Genomic DNA, 23,024 nt, shown 5'->3' on the forward strand with positions numbered 1-23,024 from the left:
CACAGCACATCTGGTGTATCAATACCCAAAGAGGATTTCTCGCAGTATACTCTTCGATATACAAGAGATATTGGCAGTTAGGGAAGAGTGGGCCAATAATATCGTAAATTTCATTTCAATCCAACTGGGGGTAGGAAGAATGCGGGACCATCGAGCACTGCGGCGGTCCGCATGCCAGGAGGCAAATTCATTAAACTATTTCAAGGCAAGTGCAACCTTTCAACCGTTTAATGGATTCAATTTACCGCGTATATGCACAACAATGCCGTGAAAGCATTTCACACATACAATATCTATAAACATCTCTCTCCCCCCTCCATGCACCTCCCCCCATACCCCAAAGTGCCCTATAATGTGTGCTTCCACTTTTTGCACCCAGCACTTTCCTCTGTATGCCACCATACCATGTGCTCTGAAATGTTGGTCAGTTTCTGCAGAGAGCAATGCTGTCCATTAGAGCGGAAAGCTGGCGCACTGTGTTGGGCATCAGCAAGCCAGACAGCATCAAATTCTATAATCAGTAAATAACCCACATTTTCCGTGTCGATTTGCCTCTTTGATGCTTTACCCCATATCCCATCCTCTCCCCAATCCCTGATGCACCATCATCAACCGCCAACATACACGCTATCGTCATTTCCACCTCGGCTCTCTTTTTTTTCCTCCTTCCTTTTCAATCGACAACACAACAGGAGACACACTCGGTGAATGGTTTGACGATCACGTTTATGAATATATCGACAATGGCATTACACAAGCAATCGAGTCTCTGCAGAGAAGCATCACTTGCCATCCCATTTGAAAATGCTCTCTGTGTAGCTCCCGTGTCGCCAGCATTGAAGATGAAGCGCTGAAACAAGTTCATGTGGTCGTTCAATTTGTGTGGATAATGTGGGTTTGAGGATTTAAATGGTAAATTCGAATACTCGATACACGAGATTTGTACATATTATTTAAACACCTCCTTAATGCAAATCCGCAGAGAGTAGAATATATAACTAAAAGAACTATTAAATATATATTATATACTTATGTGCTTGTACGTACATTAAACCCATAAACTCTTCAATATAACTTTGAACTTTGATACCCTCCCTGCATTGAAATTTCAGGAAAATTCTTGAGAAAAATCGAAATCGTATTAAATGAGAAAATAAAATGAAATTCCGGTCATATTCGAGTTAATAAAATTGAAATGAAAATGAGCATAATCAGATATTTTTTTCATAACTTTAATCATGTGGAAAGTGCATCCAAAAAAAAAAGATGTAAAGTAAAGAGCTTTTTGCACAAAGAAATAGAAAGCATATCACTCTGTGTACACGTGTTGAAAATGTGCACACCAAGAACATGAAAATGTCACAGAAGGTGTATATAGTCTCCATGCATTTGCCTTTGATTTAATAAAATTGCATAGCACCAAGCGAATTCTTCCATAGCAATTTCCGCTTTAGACATAATTTTGCTGGCGAGAAAAAGCATTTTACATCTTTTTTTTTAATGAATTTTTCAACCCCTTGTACTCCAACTTGAGGTATATGAGTTTTGGGTTGCATTGTTCTCCCTATCGTTATATCCACGGTTCACAAAGTTTCCCTCAATGCTTTCGAAATTGCAGAAAAATATGTATATATGTTCGTAATACAGTTAAGTGCGCGCAGTGTCTGGAAAGGTAAAAAAAAAAAGCTCAAACCACCCACTCAATGGATGGCACCCAAAAATACATTTTCCAGCGATTATATCACATCTCAGAGCATCCATTATTTGATCGTCTAGCACTGGCAGATGGCAAAATGCTTGAGATATTTGCAATCATTTTCCATTTGCATCCGTACCCACACACAACCTATATATTGCAAGAAGATATGCTCGGCATCAGGCCCACCCCCCACTCTTTCTCCCCCTAATGTCGTCCCAGGAATTACCATCTCTGAACGCTCTACGATACAGAGTTTGTATTGAGGTGTAGCCTGAATTATGTGCAGAATCACATTTGGTATACAATATAGTAAGTGGATAGACTCTAACTATGGATGATTGCACGAAATGTATCTTATCTGTATATTGAATCCGTCGAAATGTACTAACTGCTCCATGCACGTAAATGTGCATATTGGGTCCCTAAATTGGACTACCAATGGACAACTCTTCAATTTGTGGTTATGATTCTCTCTGCATTGAGGTGGTTTGAATGTTTTATCCAAAGAAGTAGAATTCACAGATGAAAAGCTCTGACCAGTTAATTCCGTGTTCACACTAAAAAGATTTAAGAATTGCAAGCAAAAGGAATAATTCTTTTTGTCGGTAGTTTTGGCCAAAGTGTAGGTAATTTTGGCAAAAGTGTCGGTAACTTTGGCAAAAGTGTAGGTAACTTTGGCAAAAGAGTAGGTAATAAAAGCAAAAGTGTAGGTAAGTTTGGTCAAATTGTCGGTAAGTTTGGTCAAACTGAAGGTAGAAAAAAAAAGTAAAAAAAAATAAAATCAGAAAAATAATAATTGCCAAAATTACCGACCGTTTTGCCAAAACTACCGACACTTTAACGGCACCCTGAGCAAAATCGAAAAGTTTATCAATTTTCTTCATTATTAGCTTTAGATTGGTTAGATTTATCGTGGTAGTCCAAGTATTTAACTAATTTATTCGATTTATTTAAACAAAATCTATTGAAAAATTAAAAAAAAAATGAAAAAAAACATCGAAAATGTAGAACAATGCTATGTGCCCCGGTAGAGAAACCCTTCTACCGTAATAATACGTTGAGCTGTGGCACTATGTGTGTCTAGGGTTGGACTGCTCTGGGTGAAAGAGTGAGATGAGTCGTTAGCTCTATGCCGCTCATCAGGCACTCATAGGTATCAGTAGCCCACTGTTGCTCGTCCGATTCAGTTCGGGACCCGTTAGCTCTTCAAATAAGGGTAGTTAATAGCCCCTGTAGGAATATCGTCCTACAAAAAGGAATTTTATAAAAGACTTTTAGAACTCTGCACAGGCATTTCAGTGTTTCGCAATTAACCATCAATGGAAATATGGAAAGTGCTTCTCTCTCAGAAATTTGCAAATTGCCTTTATACCATACAAGATAACTTCCATAGCTATACAGCAATTAAATTTAATCGACTTGAGATACTCTGGAAATTTATAGGATTTGTAAAGTCCTCTTATTTATAGCCATATTCATTGCGCAAGAGTATAATTAATTCACTATTGTGGAAAATGATGGTTTTCAGAGAAAAGTAAAGTTGTTGAGGATTGATTGAGCAGCCCGGAGGACACCATCTGAGAATGACGAATTGATTATGAATGTAGTGAGTATGAGTTTGGCAACCATTATTGGCGTCACTCGGGCTCGATTAAGTTTATTTTGAGTTTGCCTAAAATATTACTCCCAACACCCCTTAAGGGCAATGTCATCAACTCCGCAGGGGATGCTCTCTTGGGGATTGCAGAAAATGATGTAGTGAAAGCTTCGTTTTTGGCAGGATTTTCCCAAATAGGGAAGGGATTGTGAATATTCGCGCCAAAGTCTCTGAGGATGGTCAATGATTCTGTATATTTTCAATATTTAGTATCAAAAGCTAAATGTATATGTAATGTATGCATTAGTAAAGAGAAAGCAATTTTGCATCCCAAAAGTCATTGCTTGCGTGAAGTCTGGTCATGAACAGAAGTCAAACGACAGAATAATATGTTCCCGTCATAAAAATTCGATTCATAAATCACGAAAAATGAGAAAGACAACAGCCAAACGGTCAGTGTGTGGGTAGATTATTTATACATGATGACGGGTTCTAAAAAGAGAATACATATTTTCGCAAAAATACTCCAGACGAAACGATTAATTCTGACAAATGGTCATATCCATCATCTACTATTAATCAGTGTATGAGATCGATTAGGTCAATGCGATGGGAGCATCAGGAAAGTTCCGACAGATAGTGCAATGTTATATAGAACGTTGGTATATGGGTCCACCTTATCGGATTATTAGAAACTAAACACATTAAATAATCAATCCATCAGGAAGGTGTTCATCGACCCAGGAGATTCACTTCCCATACACATCCAAGTTTGATCTATCATTCTGGATTCACCTTTGCTATATGACTATAAATGATTTAAAGGATAATGTTGCTTGACATTTCCCTGGTGGCCACAGATTACTCACCCATGCATTTACGTTTCTTGAATTCAAATTTTGAATTTTTAATATTTCTGTTGAATTAAAAATTGAGATTTTTCATCAAACTCTGCATTTTCAATTAAAAGAAAATTTCCCTTACAGGGAAATTACAATTAAAACTCTATATTTTCCCCAATATTTCAATTTGAAAAGAAAATAAGAAAAAAATCAACTTGAAAACCATTCTATAAGCACGAATTTCAACAATTTCAAAAGTTAAGAAATAGCCCGGGAGCAATTGGAAGAGTTTGGGTATATAAAAGGATGGGTATCTAATAAAATATATTTTCTGCATGTACAAAATATATAATTTAGAACTAATTTCCACCTTGTTAGTTGAAACAATGAAAATTCTTCCAAAGCCACAATCTAAATGAATTACTTTACTTTTAAAGTGGGGCAGCTGAGTTCAAAGGAGTAGGGTACTCATAGAATTGAGTGGGTATGGGTGAAATTTAATTAAGAGACAGGAGTTCAATTGAGTTGCACACCCCTTGGTACGAACCATTAAGCGACAAATGAGATAAGATGAGGTTGGCTTTTGAAACTTACATGGGATTTCGAGTGTCAGGAATTTCTCTGTTGCTCGGCAGGAGGTCACTTGCTTGCTGATTGAATCGATTGCGAACGTATGGATCCTCTCCATTGCGCAATCCCCCCCTTGCTATGTATCCTGCCTCATCAAAGTAGTCCCACGACAATCGTGGTGATGTTTCAGGTATGAGAGCAATGGGTGCTCCTTGGGGTGATGTGGATGATGCGATCTCATGATCTGGATACTGGGCAGCGGCGACTGTTACTGCATCCCGTAACCGTAGTGCTCGATTCTCAATCTGGAAGAAAAGAATTTGCTATTTAGTGGAATGATACTTCTAGAGCATTTCAAGCAATGTTAAAACTGTTTTGAAGGAATTATTGTTTCTGAAGAATTTTGCAATATTTTAGGTAAAATAGCATTATAGAATTCAGTACGATGCAGTATATTTCTGCAAATATTTTGAGTCTTTTTGTATCAAAGGGGATGAGCAATTTCTTCAAGTTATGTAGAAAGGACCATTAAATAAAATTTGTTTAAAAAAAATGTTAGAACTTTTTCGAAAACTTTATGTAATCTGGATCTTTTTCTCAAGGAGTTTAAAGTTTTACTAGTGCAAAGTCATACTTAATTAATAAAAGTTAGAACGCTATATACATACATAATTAACGTTAAATATTTTAAATTTCTTGTCTTAACTCATATATTTTTTGTGCAAATAAATTACGCTTGATGATGCACCTTTAAAATGCGACAAGAAGCCAAACATCTTATCATTTAAGCTTGCATATCATTATGTTTTATTGTAACCTTTGTATTAAAATTCCTTCAAGAAAATCCTTTACCTCATGTGAATAAGAGCAACATAATTATTGCAAGTAGTATACGAAAGGTAGGTAGGTGTAAGTGGTTGCTTTAGCGGAAGTGGATGTATAGATGGGAACTGTGGGAAAGTTCTTATTAAAAATTTCTTCTTTTTTTTTCGCCAAATAAGCATGGGTAGACACAATGGGGTTTTCAGTTGTGAAAGAGAGCAAATAATCATGATGAGAAAAATATTAATGTTCTGAAGAACGACGGGAACAGGGTGGTACGGCGGGAGGGAGGGGATTGGTGAATTCAATGAAAACAGTGTACAATATGGAGTCAGCAGAAAATGATAATCCCTTTGATTCTGTGTCTCATTCCATGTTCCATAAGCTATTCTCCGTCAGTAGCTCTAAGCGAAGGTGGAACAAAATTGAGGGCGCATTTACATTCATAAATAACGCAGGGGATGGAATAAGATGGATGTTCTTATTATTATTTCGATGTATAAATTGAAGATATCTCATCCCTTTCTCAACGATCAGCCATGTTATATTGTATCCTTCGTTGCGGAACAAGAAGTCACCATGGCCCCTCTGGGAAGATATTGCTTGTCTTTCATGTACACAAGGAAGCTTCCATACAATCTTTGGAGTTGACTTTGTCATTCTGTCTCTTCTTAGTATTTACTATATTGCTTTATATATAAATGTAGTACGAGATCTTTTAAGAATTAATAAAAAAATAAAAAAAGGAAAAGTTTTATAAAAATTAAATTAATCATAATGAATAGGGGGGGGGGGTATGTAATTATTTTCCCTCCTACTTACTAATCAATGTACATAAAAACCTTTTCATTCGCTGCAGAATTACCCAACCATCTGTTAAAAAAAAATATGTAAATAAATCCTTCTGAAAAGCAAACAGCATGATGTATTTTATAAGTATACCTTCAGCTGAGCCTTCCTTCAATAAGGACCAAATCTCCTGGCACGCACTTTTGGGCACGATTCTATCTTTTGACTGGGAAATCATGTGCGAGAAAGTGAGGACTGTGAGACGACGATCAACGTTTGTAACAAGAATGGTGGATTTTCTTGACTCCTGAAAGTGGGATTTAGGTTCTTCTGGCAAAATGCGGAGCAGGAAGAAGGAGGTATACGGCAGCCTGACAACAATCACCAGATGTGTCGCGTACAAACAAACAAGGCGAAACATGGTTCGATTTAAATGTAAATCTCCAGAGCTATTTCCACCGTCAAACGGCAACATTTCGCATTTTATGTAACTCAACTGTGCTACTTATATGACTTTCACCCGGTATGGTATGTGTGCTCACTCATGGAGGAAATATGAAAAGTCCCGAGGAAGATGGAAAACGTTTTGTGGGTATGGTCGAAGGAAGGAATGCATAAATAATAAGTGACTCCCCATAAAAACAACTGATATGGAAATTAACAATGAAATCCGCGCAGAAACAATAAAGCACAGTGGCTGGTCGAGGAGAGAATAAAGCACCAAATATCATTCTTCGTGCCTAAACAATCTCACCAGCATCATTCATAGCAATTTTTCATGCCAACCCTATGCGCGCAGAGAATCCCCATGAGAATGAATGAGACACTGAACCTACATAATCCATATGGCGTAGTCCATAGAGGGTTCAGCAGTGAGTGGTTGAAAAAGCGAGCTTTCAGATTTTGCAAAAACAGTCAGTTTTATGTAATTAAGAGAACCGTCCTATTTTACCTACATATAACATAGATTTCACGACTGTGACAGTTAACTTTGTCTATGGAAACAACATTTTATATTTTAGATAGACATAGAGGGAAATTAGTGGGAGGAGTGTGTTCCTTACTGGATAACAAAAATTTAAATTAACCGAAGTTTGGCTTTAATTTTTCAAGCTATAGTCTTATTTTTTAAGCTAGGTCTAAAGTTGTTTACGTCAGGCTTAATTTCTAGACTAGACCATAATTATTAACGTAAAGCTTAAGTTATTTTTAAACTATAGGCTTTAGTGTTTAGGCTTGGCCCTTGGTCTTAGCTTTTAGGTTGAAATTAATTTTTTAAGGTCAGAATATTAAGGTTTAGGTCAGAATGATACGAGCTTAATGTACTTTTTGATGATTTTCACCAATTACGATGCCCGAAAAAAAAAATAACTTAAAAAAAATGTAAACCTAAAAATCTCTTCCTAGTTTATGAAACGGACTATGTCGGACTTTGAAGTTAATTTAACTCTATATCGATTAAAGCCAAGCGAGTCTATCAAGCATATTATTGGAGATTTTCCCTTTTACGATAAAAACTATCTAAACGTAAAATATGTGATAATATATTTCTCAATTAAATAAGGATTTAATTTTTTTTCACTATATGAAATACAGAGTAACGATAGAACGGATAATATGTGAATCGATTTCAACTTGAGAGCGTAATTTGAGTTGGATAATTGGAGGGTGAACCTCATTAATAATATACCAAAAGGAAAAGGATATTCTCTAATTGCCGGGAAATCATCATTCATTGCGGTCTTCCCTTCATTCACTCTTCATCTTTCCCAGCGCACGTTCCCCAGTCAGAATCCTTTAGTTTGGCCACACAATTATATATACATAGTAAAGTACATTTGCAAATGAGAAAAGTCGGAAAATTATGCACAATCTTGATGAGTAACCACACATAAAATATGGTTTTGCCTTCAAAATCATAAATCATTACATTCTCTTTAAGTATACATGAGGAATTTTCATTTTACCATCGAGCTCCCCACCCAGCGTAAACTTCGAGAGAACCTCCTTGGAAGAATAATTGAGGGGTCTGGGCCCTTTTAAAGTGTTCCACACGACAAATGGAAGGTTTCTCAGCCCAAAATCCCTTTCTACCCCAAAGGCACCCACCCACCAATTTGGTCAAGATGGAGATTTATTGAGATGAAAAGCTACTCGTTTTTTCATGCGCTTTTATCCTTAATCTAATGTGAATTTTTTTTAGGTAGGAGTCTTGAAGAAATTCTGACAATAATTAAGGTGGATGTAATTTCCCAGTATCCCGAAAAAGCAAATGGTGAAAGGAAAAGCATGAAAGGGAACATGCTTTCAAATGAAAGATTGATTAGAACTCTTCATGCTTGACTCTTCTTTTCAATCTAAAAGGATCAATTTGTGCTTCTATGAATTTGAGATTCAATGGCCAGTGCTGAGATGTTGTGTAAAAAGTGTGATATGTACTGTACAGTACATATCTGTAGGGTATCAGTTTCTTTCACAGTCCGGTAGATTTTTTTTAACAAAATTCTTTTTTTTTAAACTGTGTTTAAGACGAAAAATCAATTCCTCATTTATTATTTAAATTTTATTAGTTCATGATTATTTTATAATCGAATCAGACATTGAAATATATGGAATATGCAATAAAAATGAGGAAGAAATCCCATCAATCTTTATTTCTCATCTTTAAGGAGGAATATGATGACTGTTACATGAATGTTCCTTACTCAATATTCTCTTACAATTCATTCTTAACCCTATGACCTCTAGTGGTGTCCTCATGAGTACTGTGCAAGAGGATAAAAGTAGCTGCCAAGAGCAAAAGCTCTCTCAGAAGGGAGTCACAGCGACAGCGGGACACCTTTTTTGGCACTGTGTGAGCTGAATTCCGCAGATAGCAATGCACAAGGGGAAAGATTATGGATTTGGGAAAATTTTATTGTATGTCCCCTTCTTTTTGGTGATCTCCCCGTGGAGTTTTTTTTGTACAATGTGAATTCTCTTGAAGGGGATTCTTTCACCGGTGAATTGTATGTTTTGCAGATGGCAAATGAAAAATTTTATATACCGGAAATCAAATTGGATTATGTTTCTCTGCAAAGCTCTTATATTCGCACATAGCAGAAACACCTGAATTGATGGATATGAGTCGAGGCAGGAAAACCATCACCATTAGTGGGGGCTTCTGTATGTGATGAGAGTACACCATACCCTTCTCGATTTAAACTAACAAATAAAATGAATGAGCCAGTGTGTGTATACTCACGTGCACTACTTAAATGCAATTATTGCCTTCACGCCATTCCCATTTTGTGTAAAATGAATTTTGTATGTTTGAGTCCAACCATCTCGTTTGGAGGTGATGAATGGAAAAAGCAAAGCTTAATAGTCCTCTTCTGGTCTTTCCGCCCCTTTTTGTGTCTCTACAAATCTACAACCTCAAAGTTGGTAGTGTTTTTGCTATGAGAACAAATTTGTTAAATTTTGAAAAGTCATTAGTTGCAAACCAACTACATTTTGAACTCTCTCCAGGCTGAACTGACTGAACCCAGTTATTGGATAAAGTTATACGAGTATCTCCTTAATTAACAAAACCAGCTTAATGGATTATCCTTTTCCATAAATGTAACGTATTTATGTTGTGTTTGGTATTTGCAATTCATGCCCATGTCAGGATAAAATGTACTAACCGCAAGTTTTGGGATATTCTATATAACATACAATGGGAAAATTGGAAAGCTCTCATTTCTTCTTAGGGTTAGTTTCAAAGTTTTCAATACACTCTTAGAAATTAGTTTATTAAACATTAACGAATGAGATATTTTTTTCAATTTTTCTTTAAAGATTTACTATTCAAGATTTAACAAATCATCTTTACGAGCTTTCAAATGTTTTTAAAATAAAGACAGTCTTAGCTTTTTTTTCAGTGTACAAACGAGAAAATTGTGGAAAAAGTAAGTGAAAATCTTAACCATGTTTGCTAATCAATTCATTTCTGGTTTTCTCTTCCTTACTGGGCTTTCTGGGTTAGGTTGTTGTTTAAAATATTAGTTATACCTAAACTCTGTTGGATTGTCATTTTCAACTTTCCTCAATTGGGTGCTTTTGGATGGAGCACCTCACCCCGCAAAAAGGTTATTTTGGGGGACGAATGTATGTGTGCCTATTTGAGTAAATAAATTACCAACGATCCGATAACCCTTGCGGCTGCTCCCCAATTTGGATCCGATTGTAACCATTTTAGAGTTGGGGAATGGATAAATGTACATTTTATAAATTATGTAAATTACTACATTGTGTGTGACTATTAAGTATTGCCGTTCGAAACATGTGTGAGATGGGGATTTCATGGTTTTCCCTCATACTCCCATCTCGCATATATCCAATAAACCCCATCAAATAAGGGATTACACGTCTTCTATGCCAGATGTGAAGTCTCAAGGAATTTTCATTCTATTCTCTCTCTTATTTTCCCCCCAACCAATTCAAATATTGTGTGCGAAGCTGAATTTAGCATGTTTCATGGTACCTCTTGGAAAAACATACACCCCCACACCCCTTAATTCTCTTTGGTGGTGTGCATGGCGAAAAAATCAACCCTCTGGGGAAACAGATTGGAAAACAGAAACAACAGGTTAAATCGTGGTTCGTATAAATTCATTTGGATTATGGTTACTATATATGATATAAACCACCTAAAGTTGCGAATATCGTGAATACATGGTTACCGATTAATCATTATAGTCTGCTGTTGCACTACATTGGGTGGGTTATTAAGGATATAAAATTGAAATATTGTCAATACGGGACCAATTGAGAAATAAACTTGTATTGTAGTAAATCCCTCAATCCACATAAAGCTATGGAAAAAATAATAATTTTATTGATTTGCCTATTTAATAACAATAAATTCGTAGTTTATATTGAATCGATTTTAGAAAATTTATCTCAAACTTCTAACAACTAAGTCCAAATATATGTATGTACATACAGCTATATTAGGTATTAATAATTGGTACACTCATAGAAAAAATTCCGTATTTATCACCGCAAAGTGATAAATACCGAAGTAGAAGTGATGTTTTCAGTAACACTTTTGAGGAGTGGTAATTTACCACCGCAAAAGTGGTGCGGCAAGATGTCAAATTTTTTCTCTCAAAAAAATGCCTTATAATTTTCACTAATATAGAAAATACATTATAAGAGATAATATAATACACCAAACAAAGGTCTATTTAATGAAAAACTGCTGAAAATCATGGAAAAATACGATTAAAATTATTTATTTTTTCATCACCCCATTAAAATTTTGTCCTCTATTTGCCGACACAAATAGGACATTCCATAGGAATTTCACATGTCACGTGTCGACATTAAAATATGAATATGTAAATTCATTTATTCTTTAAGAAAATTAAAAAAAATATATATAAATATATACATATATATTTATGAATGACATTTAATGAAAATAAAATCACAAGATTTCTGTCATGAAAACAAGATGGCGGCTATTTCTTTCGAAATTTCTTTTTTTTTGCAATATCTCGCCCTCTATAAATAAAGACGATAGTAATCTCAAATTTTGGTAAATTGTAGGTAGAAATTAATAAAATCTTTCCCAAAATTTTGGCTAATCTCCAAGGCGCCATTTTGAATTATGTCATTTCGCAATATCTCGTTTTCCACTATAGATAGAAGAGTAAAATTTATATATTTTGTAGATCTCATTAAAATCTTTCAAAAAAAAATGGCAAGTCTCCAAGCCGCCATTTTGAATTAGTTCATTTCGCGATATATCGCCTTTAACTAGAGACAGAAGAAGAAATTTGAATATATTATATTAAATCTTATTAAAATATTTTGAATAAGTGTGAAGGCAAAAGGCGGCCATTTTGTATTGACTATTTCTTTTTCAGAAATTATTTTAGAAAGTCTTTCACTATAGGCTTTGGAACGAGAAAGTTTTTTCACCCATTTTTTTTATTAGTTTTTTTTTAAAGTGCTCCCTAAAATAACTTTTTTTGATAAATTTTGTAAGAAAAAAAATCTTCAAACATTTAAATTTTTTTAATTGGTAAAGCCATTCTTGAGTTGTATCCGAAAAAACTCTTTTTACTTTAGATTTTTGGGGTAAAAACCACCATTTTGGAAAAAAAAATATGGTGGCCATTTTTAAAATACGTCAGAAGAATTACCTTTTGTCTCCTGAAAACAAATCTACCATGGGATTTCCGGTATCTCAAACATAAGAAAAGATATTCAAAAAAAAAAGTTTTGCGCTTTCTTTTGAACACCCAGATATCCAAATTCACTCTTCTGTCTATATCGGAAGGCGAGTTATCGCGAAAAAAAATAATTCAAAATGGCGGCTCGGAAATTAGCTATACTTTTTTTTCTAAATATTTTATTGGTTCTGAACAGACGGCGGTGACTTTTGGTTGAAGTCTTCGCGAGGAAACTTTTTTGGCACTTGGAGGTGACTTTTTTGCGCAGACATAACCTCAAAGCAACTTTTTTTGTGCAAAAAAGTGAAAAATGTGGGAAAAACTGCAGGGGATCAGCAGAGTGTTGAAAAGGAGGATCCTAAGAACCCTTAAAAACTTCCAGGTACTTATGGTACTTTCCTGGCACACATCATACCGTTCCGGAAAGAAAAAAGTGTACAAACTTCAAGTTGCTGTGCGAATTTTCGGCTGGAAAGTGACTTTAGGGGCTTACGGGAAGCCCCCGGGGGCATTGCAATACACTTTATCCCACATTTTTCACTTTTTATTTGCACAAAAAAAAGTTGCTTTGAGGTTATGTTTGGCGGGGAAAAAATTTACCTCACCCAAAAATTCAGTTGAGTGAGGCAACTTTTCGGGCGGGGAAAAACCTCCACCTGACATAACCTCAATTTAACACGCGATAAAAATTCGGAATTGAGCAAATTTTCGCCTAAGAAATGCATTAAGAGCATAAGGGAAGCCCCCTGGGGGCGCTGCAATGCAGTTTTTCCCACATTTTTTCACTCTCTTTTGTACAAAAAAAAAAGTCACCTGCAAGTTTCAAAATTAATTTCCTCGAAAAAGTCACTTTCTCGCGAAGACGTCAACCAAAAGTCACCGCCGTCTGTTCAGAGCCATTATGAAATGAGATAATTCAAAATGGCGGCTTGGAAATCAGCCATACTTTTTGAAAGATTTTATTATAATCTACATTATATCTAAATTTCACTCTTTTAACTATAGCGATAAGCGAGATATCGCGAAAAGAAATAATTCAAAATGGCGGCTGGAAGAGCATAATAAAAAACAAGAAATAATTGTAATAATAAATAAATAATTTAATAAAAGATTTTATTAAAATCTATTAAATGTCGGATTTTTAAACTTTTATCTATAGTAGAGGCCGTAATATTGTAGTGAATAACTCAAAATGGCGGAAAAATAGTCGCCATCTTGTTTTTTTTATGCCCACAAATCGTTTGGCATCTTTTCTCTCCTGGTACCCTGTTCTCTAATTTTGTTCTGGTAAAATATAATTTTTTAATAAACGAATTTGTTTATTTCCACTTCACCGTACGACATTTCCTATGGAATACGGAAGGATGTCATATGGAAGGGTGGAAGAAATTATTTTCGGGACAAACGTGCAAAAGTTTGACAGCCGCACACCACTTTTGAAGGGGCAAAAATAGCACTTTTGCGGTGGCAAATTTGCACCTCCAAATTTTGTTCTATGAGTGTACCTAATTTTGAACCATCCCATTTGCTATCAACGATAAACGCTATTTGGTTTTCCAGTTCACTAAACGTGCAATTAAAGTCCATAGAAATCGACATTGGAAATTATCTAGGAAAGTCCCTCTTCACTTACAGTGCTATTCTTCAGCTCTTCGTTTTTGTCATATCAATAAGTTAGTATTCCATATCTGTGGCTAATAATCATTGAAAAACAAAGCTTTTGAATATTTTAAGCTCAAAATCTATGTAAGCATTGAGGCCTATTCTGGGACAAAGAAAATCTTGTTTCCAAGTCACCTGAAATTTTTAGATCAGGAGTTATTCTTTCAAAATTGCACCTGTCTTTCGCCTAGAAATTCCAAGGGATGTCGTTTTGTAAATAGAACCTTTATTTTTTTTTAAGTTTATAGCTTCATTTTATTTAATTTTTTTTAACTTGTGGTGAAACTTCAAGCCACATAAAACTTCCCTTGATTTTTTTTTTGGTTACTTTGAAAATATAATATTTGTTTTCTGTGATTATTTTTTCAATCTAATTCCCAACGAAATGATTAAAATAAATATAAAAATTTCAGATTATGTTTTAAAACTACATAATTTTACTTTTCATAATTCAAGAAAAATACAAAACCTTCAGGATAACAAATCTTGGTTTTCCTTGATTTTTTTTTCAAAATTAAGATTTCAAGTTTTTTTTATTGTAGTTGATTTATTTTTAAAATACTAATTCTACAGGGTGGCCAGGAAATTAGGAAATGATTTTAACCGCGAATAACTTTTGATTGGTTTTGGATGCTCCAGTATTTACCCTCATATAACAAAATGTAAGAATAAGAGAAAAACTAAAGAAAAAGGATTTTCTCAAAGGCTTTTCCTTAAACTTATTCATTTTTTTAATGAGAAATCAGTGCTTAAAAAGTAAATATCACAGCTCTTTATGTACTTGATGTTTGCTGCTGCAAAAAGCAAAATTTACCATATTTTTCATTTAATTCACCGAATTTACTAAAATTAAACTTAATTTCGCACATTTGTATACAATCTAAATTATAATTGAATTGATAAATTAAATAATAATGCGTGGATAATGCCTACGTTGTGGAATACCATTTAAAATAACATCTGCGTGATTTCATTGCGCTTTTATTTGTTCGAAAGCCTGGAACCATCTCATGGCATTTCTCTTGTTTTTGGTACGGGGAAGGGAAAAGTATGCGCGGGGAAGTCCATCAGGGGCTCATGGTGGTCAGATTTATCGCTTTTCTGCACTCTCAGTGAATGTGAGAGTGTGATTTGACGGGATCATCTGGGCGATAAATGAATATTTAGCAAATTCGCGCAGTGTGAGATGCCACACTCACTGTTAATTCAGTATGACACGCTTCACTGGTAAACTCGCGATGACCATAGCCAGTTCTCCCATTTATTTACCACATTCCATTTTGGCTGAAAGTTGTGGCGGTTAATTGAGAAAGCTGCATGCAATGTTGAGAGATGGGTGCAAGAGGCTGTAATTCAGTGTGCAATCAATTCAATTTATGAGTACAATTGTGTGCAAATAGTGAAATTTTTCGAGATCATGAGTCAATTTATACATACATGGATTTGTACATATGAATTCTAAATGTAGGTAATTCACATAAAAAAAACAGATAATATTTAAATAAAAAGAGATTTTGTGGAAAAATTGCAACTCCATTTTACAAATAGAAAAGAAAAAAAAACAAAATTCAAACATCATCAGTTTCAATTTTGTCAACTTTGCTGCCACATATATAGCACATATTTCATCCTCTCCCACAGCTATGCAATTTATGTAGGTTTTTTTTTGCAAAATACTCCCTCTCAAAATGCAATACATTTCATATATTCGCAATGGATCTCTCGAGAGGAGAGCTAATAAATTAGAAGTGGGCGCAAAAAATCAATTAAAAGCTATGTCATGTGAATAATGGGGGAAAGGGATGTAATGCTTGAATATTATTGCATGTATCCATGTTGAAATAGACATCCACCCCGAGGGTCATTATTGCAATGGCATGGCCATAGTATGTATGTTCAACTATTCCCACCTCGTTCGCATCCCACATAGAAACTCTATTTTAATTTGGATTTTTGTTTGACTACGGCAAAAAGCTCTATATGTGTACGTTCTCCATTGAAGAGGGAAATGAATATTAAATGTATTTCATGGTAGAGAATCAATTTTTCCCACCAACATTGCTGCACGTCATTTTGTTGAGAAAGATTGTTTCAGATACAATTCAGTCATGTAGGGGGGGTTTAATTAAAATTTTGGGAAAATATATCTATTTGTGGGTACAAAAAGCTATATACATACATATATTTGTGTCCCATTAATATTATCTATTTATCGGTCAAAATGAAAACACACAGTGTACGGCAATATTATTCACAGTGGCAGATGAGTGAAAGAATCATTTGGGATGGTGAGGTTGCATTATTTCACAGGGGCTTATCATTACGAGGATTGTTGGACTTTTATACGTGAAATCAGTATTGTTATTTGAATGGTGTTTGCAGACAAAGCTCTCTTCATAAATTATGTCGTGTAAATGACCAAACAATAAATAATAATGACTGAAAGTATATCAATTGGTCAGAATTTAATTTGACTTGAAGATATTACGTATTTAGCTTCCATATTTACGGTACAATGTAAGATAGTCAATGTTTCATTCAAGTCACCTATCCTACTCTAATGAATGCACTTGACTACCCCTTTTGGTCATTTTGCTTATTACAAGCAACGAGGGTGGAGTGGCAATAACCGAGCCAAAGGAACGTCAATGAGACGTGAGATTTTCGTCAATTTTATCATTTACCCTGAAGAATTCTCGTCCACCGGAGCAGATGGGGCTGTGCACTGTATGATTGTGGGGCCGCATTCGAATGAGACTACTTGCCCAACTTTATTGGGGACACGTGCCCGGACTTATTAAGCAGAGCAAACCAACTTCTAAGTGATGCTCAAGCCTTGGTTATATGTGTGTCTCCTTCACAATTTTATTTCCACCCCTCTGGAGCATATCCTTATAAGCTTTTTCCTCTGCAAGGCATGACCATAAAAGAGCGCGTACATCTTGGACAATGAGCGGGAAGACGAACATCACAATTATAAAGAGAATGATAGATAATTCGGAAGAGGGAAACAACATTTTCTCATAATTTATATCATTTTTTTCCACATCAAAATCTTCATCTCAAAATCTTCCCGTTTGTAATAAAAAAGAAATAAATGTTTCAATTTAAAATATTGAGATATCTTTATTTAGTTTAATAAAAGATTTTAATGAGAGAATTCAACTTACTTTTTTTTTCATTCGGAATTGAATTTTTTAAAGTTTATTTTGTGTATATTGATTTCGTAGAACTATGAGCATGATTAGCATTTACTTTGTTTTGGCAGTTAAATTGGATTTTCGGAGAAATTTTCAATCCCTAATCATGCCTTAGGGGTGATATCTAATACATATTATTGTTTTTGTTTGATGCTTATTGCTAAACAACAAAAATACTTGGTGAAAAGTTACCTAAAATTCCCTGAAAATCGATATATTAGATGGCAAAAAATATGTAATTTAAAGCTTTTCCTGGCGCTTTTTCAAAACTTAATAAATAATTTTTAAAAATAACGAAGAAAAGCTTGCATTAAAGTCTACAATTATTACGTATCTAGTTAGTATTTCTCATAGGAGAAGAAATTACTTTTTTTATTGTGTAAGTATATCACAAATAGCCTCTAGTCTCTTTAATAGGAAGATTTTGGAAGAAAAATACTCGAGTAAACAAAGAAAAAACAGCATGAAATAAAAAATAAATAAAAATTGTTTTATTGACAAATTGTCGGGCGTATAAAACATTTTTTTTTCAATATTTACGGAAGAAAGCGTGTGGGGAAAAATCAATATTTAATTAATTGATTATAATTCAATTACATTAACAATAAAATGTTAAATGTCTCTTTACTCTTTTCGGCCGGGTGTAAAATTATGCAATTAATCTAGCACATATTGGTTCCCTTGTGTTCAAGTGATGGAATAAATTAATGTTTTTATATGTTCCTATTGTATATATTTTTTATTGTGGTCGAAAAGAGCTTTTCACATTTTTAATTACAAAAATTTTATTATATTTTACATTTTCTTGGAACAAAATATACTGACTGAAATATGTACAATAGATACCTGCTATCTCCCAATTCCCTAAATTTCTTATACATATACTTGTTTAAATAATAAGTACCTACATATATTTATATGAAAAGAATAGTTCTGTACCTCGGAAAAATGTAAGAACATTCTCTCATAGGTAATACGAGTCATTCTATGTTATTGTTGTGTTTTTTTTTTTTGGAAAAGAGGTTAATAGAAATATGAAATGGTAAGATATATTGGAAGAAGAATATTATCTTGTCTACGATGTATACGGATAGAGCTTTTGTCTGACCATATCGTTGAGAAGACAAAGTGAATGTAATTCGAAGAAATAGAGAAAAGTATCCACTTTACCATTGTCCACTTTATATACTTTCCATTACGATAAGTAAATAGTACCGGGTTTTCCTAAAGGGATGTTTCGGGGCATGGACGGAAACTCCCCGCAGTGAAGCAACAATAACCAACGGTTCCTGTCTCATGTGATCCCGCCTTCCATCCTTAAAATTTATCTTAGCTCTTGTACACAATTCATCCAACTAGAGGCGCCCCACCTCTTAAAAATTTTCTCATAGCGAATGATGCTACAATCCTGAAAAAAAAGGACGCACAAAATTCATTTCAGACATTGATTTGTCATTGGAGCAATATCTATAAATGAGAAATGCCAGTAAATTGACAGATTCGACAAGTGAATCAGCAACGAAAGAAGATGAGGGAGGAGAGATTACATGGCACCAGAGGGCCGGCGATAAATTCAATTGAGACTCTGGGAGAAAATTCATTATCACCACAATAACTGTCTGTCGCTACCAACAGACATCATAGATGATGAGTGTACAAATTCCACCACTTGAGGAATACCCTGTTGTTGTGGGATAGTGTGTCAAAAGCATCAAGTGCTGCTCTTCTCCAAACCCCCCTAATAACTTCCTGCCTGATGCTGCATGTGATGTAACTGGATGGTTTATTTTCTCCATATAAAATCATTTTTCTAAATTTTTAGTAATCCTTTTTCTAGTATATTTTTCATGTAAAATTAACCCATATATGTATGTACAGAAATTCTTTGAAATTTTCACGAAGTTCTAAAAATCGTTCTTTAATCGAAAAATTGTCAAATCTTTTAAATAAAATTCAACGATATTTAAAAATAAATAATAAAATGTTTATATATATAATGCTAAATACCCTTGAATTCTTTTTTCTTCAGACGATTTTTTCAATTTTGGCTTAACCGTCGACACGTTTCATTTTGGTGTGTTGATCACGCATCCAGTTGCGGAAGAGGCTTACATGCTGAAATCCCTCCTTGGGCGACATTCTTTGGCGGTGTCACATCGTCAAAGATTGAATAATCCTCTTCTTTTCGCACCCTTGATTCCTTCAAGGAAGATTTCTGGGGATGTCGAAAGGGTGGAGGACGTGAAAACCTTGTCAAAGCATCAGTCAAAGCCTCAAGAACGACAAATACGTTCCGACAATGGCATCATGGGTAGAATATCCCACGAAGGGTAATGCAGTGAAAGTTGTCTTCTTCGATGTGTGAGAATTATGTAAAAGGGTGAAAAATTCCGCACTGATAAATAAAATATATACAGACGCAGAGAATCCATCAATTTTTCACGAAAAACCCTGAGGGGAATTTTCATTTTATTCTTTTTTCCTCATTCCTATTCTCTAGCAAAATGTTGAGGATTATTTTAGCGTGCGCCTTCTAAAAAGGGTTGGAAATACTATTATAAAATGTAACTCTGACAATTGAGGAAAATAAGGGTGGTAAATATAGTAAAACATATCATGATTTAGCCATTTGTTCAAACTTTAAAAATGTTCTGTGAGATCACCATTTTAGTGAATATTATATTAAACAAGACAAGGTGCATTAAAAAAAGACTAAAGACTAAAATTGGATAAGCTATACCGCGTAAGACCTAATAAATTTCTTCTTTTGAAACAATAAAAAAAATCTTTCTTATGAAAACTTTTGATTTCAATTATCATAAACAAAAAAAAATCATTAACAACATTCAAATGGATAACGATTTTGTCACAGTCTAGACTAGATCAATATGATAATGCATTTTTATTGTATTAGTAAACAATAATATCACTCTGAATGAAAAGTGGAAGTTACAAATTAAAATTACTTCCTGTATTTTTGGTGATTTAACAAACTGTGCAAACTGCACGGAAATTGGGTTTATGGCCTGGAAGATTTATTGGAAAATTCAATTATCAGTAAGGATAACAAAAGCAATCAAAATGCATAGCGGAGAATAAAGAGTTCGAAATCACTAAATTATTGATTCACCTAATAAATTCTTATATATTTATTGGCTTCGAAAGAATCAATTTTAAAGGAAGAGTTTTACAAATAATAAATTTTCCAATATTCTTTTTATTAAAATGAAATTTGTCGCATTTTTATGTAAAATAAAAATTTTATGATTTATGGTGGTATTTCCATATTGATTAGCTTCATTTTTTTTTAGTTTCGATTTTACATTAAAGGATTTGAAATTTCGATATATCAGTGTTAAATATTTTTGCATCCAAAATAAATCGATTTATTTAGCAGATGAATACAGATTTAAAGCATATTGTGACTCATTGTGTCTTTTAACCCTGAGGGGATTTCATTGGCCGCTCTGGCCAATTCGTTTTTTTTAAATCGTGGCAAAACATAATCTATTTAACCTATCATGAAAAATTTTATATCTTTACCAAAAAAATGTAGAAAATATATTTTTAAAAGAAAATTAAAGTCAAACCTTTGAGATCAGATCCTCCAAGTGTTAAGTCACATAAAAACATATTTTTTACCAAGTTAAAATTAAAAAAAAAAAACTTCTTGATTTTTTAAAAATTTTCTGTACATCCTGTTTGTCTTTCGATTTGCATTCTCAATAGGTCATCATACACCGGAACAAATAAAAAGAGAATGAAATTAAATAAATTGCGCCCATTGGCACACGCAACCATCCGAATTAATTGTCAGCAAGTTGAATTTTTGCAAATCAACTGCGCTGAGTATGTTAAAATGGGCGAAAAGCTCTGTAAGGGTAAACTTTTGAGTGCGGGTTACGCTTTTTTTTGTTCACACGACTGGGGGACACACATGCAGACAGCAAACATATGCGATTGTCAGTCCGTTGGGGCCACATCACGGACCAGTGAGTATGAAACCGATTTATTTATGTGCAGCATCGCATATTTATGCAATACTCTCCCTCTCGCACCCACCCCTTCGCACATTTTGCCGCATGAAATGAAAACCATGGGGCTATATTGAAATATTGAAGTGTAATTGGTTTTTTTTTATTGTTTTGCAAATGAACATGTTTCGAATTGATTTGTGTGTATGTGCGAGGAAAATGCAAGAAGAATTGACTGTCCAAACACGGAGGAGCCACGAAAAAACCACACAATCAGCGAATAATTCAATTGCACTGTATGTATTGTGATATTTTAGGCTGAATTTTCGTTTTTCCGGAAGAGTTTTTTCAATTGCATTGTGTGAATGCTATTTCAAATAAATTTTAACTACTTTTTTCACCGCCATATGGTGTACAATAAAAATTCCGTTGATGACGCCTGAAAAGTTTAGGTTTCTTCTAATTTTACCTATAATATGTAGAATTAAAAGTTATTAGGAAAATCGGGAAATTTGAAGAAGTTTAAGAGAAATTTCAATAGATAAGTTTGGTTTAAATTATCAACTCCATACCAGACGTAGGAAAAAATCGAACTTGGTGCAAAGCTCTTCCATTACCGAGATCCAGAATCTGTGAATTTTCACAATTTTTCCTCTTTTCCATTTGTGGGATTTACTCATTCACCATTAAATGGTGAATTAGTGTCTGAGTGAATTATTCTTCCCACTACAGGATGAGACTGTAGATATTTCGAAGGTATTTAACAAAATGAAATTATGTCCTCGTCCTCAGTCTTTGGTATAATCCCCGCGTACTCAGGTTGGAAAGTAAGTATGACAGCATGAGGAACAAACTCTGCGGAGTAGCGTGCAAAGTTTCAGTGGCGCAGCGGAAATTTGTATGTTCTCAATCTCACTAATTAAATATGTGGCTAATATGGTGTCGTTAAAAGCATCCCCCTTCAATAGGCGTCACGTAAAATTATACTTTTGGTTGTATATTTCAAGAAAATTAACATATGTGTACTGTAGGTATATACATATGTATACCACTTCAACATTATTTGTTCACTCGTTCATTTGACTCGCTGGTTTATCACAGACAGGAGTTGTCATCACGTGGATGATTGCAAGTGTACTCAAAAAGCTTGAATAAACCAAATGAAGAAATATATAATCTACATATATGTATATAAGCCACACTTGAGTGTCGGTATTTGAGAAGTTATTCCACTGCGTGTTTAACCATTAAATACACTGTGTCTCTCTTGAATTATCTTATGCAAAAGCACAATTTAAGAACCATTGAATGTAATGAGACACAAAGAATCAGGCAAAGAATAGGAAATCAAAAAGTAAGAAGCTTGTGAGAATATAATGTAGATATGTAGGTCTCTAAAATCTTAGATTGGAATCTTTTACACAAACCTATAAACTTGAGAACATATAACATATATAACAAAAATTACCTTAACATACAGCTATAAATAATTAGTTCCTTAACTTTATTGTAAATTTGTTAAGCTGTATAAGCCACAAGTTTCCATCTTGCGAAACAGATTGCAAAATAATGGAGCCAAATTTGATTATGGAAATCATACCCAAATGATTCATTATCACACCCAAGAGTATGAAAAACAAGCACATTGCATGAAGAAAAGTTT

At 34.2% G+C, this 23,024-nt stretch overlaps 1 protein-coding gene across 2 annotated transcripts in view; it reads right to left on the reverse strand.

Moving 5' to 3' along the window:
- The window catches only part of LOC129790206 (polypeptide N-acetylgalactosaminyltransferase 2), a 101,761-nt gene that overhangs the window by 28,742 nt on the left and 49,995 nt on the right, over nucleotides 1-23,024 (reverse strand). For both annotated transcript variants that reach the window (XM_055827593.1, XM_055827592.1), the window contains one exon: nucleotides 4,733-5,013. In XM_055827593.1, coding sequence (XP_055683568.1) covers nucleotides 4,733-5,013 — 281 coding nt within the window. The remainder of the gene's footprint in view (nucleotides 1-4,732; nucleotides 5,014-23,024) is intronic.

This window comes from Lutzomyia longipalpis, chromosome 2 (genome assembly GCF_024334085.1).
Source record: "Lutzomyia longipalpis isolate SR_M1_2022 chromosome 2, ASM2433408v1".
In the NCBI taxonomy this organism is placed as follows: Eukaryota; Metazoa; Arthropoda; class Insecta; order Diptera; family Psychodidae; genus Lutzomyia; species Lutzomyia longipalpis.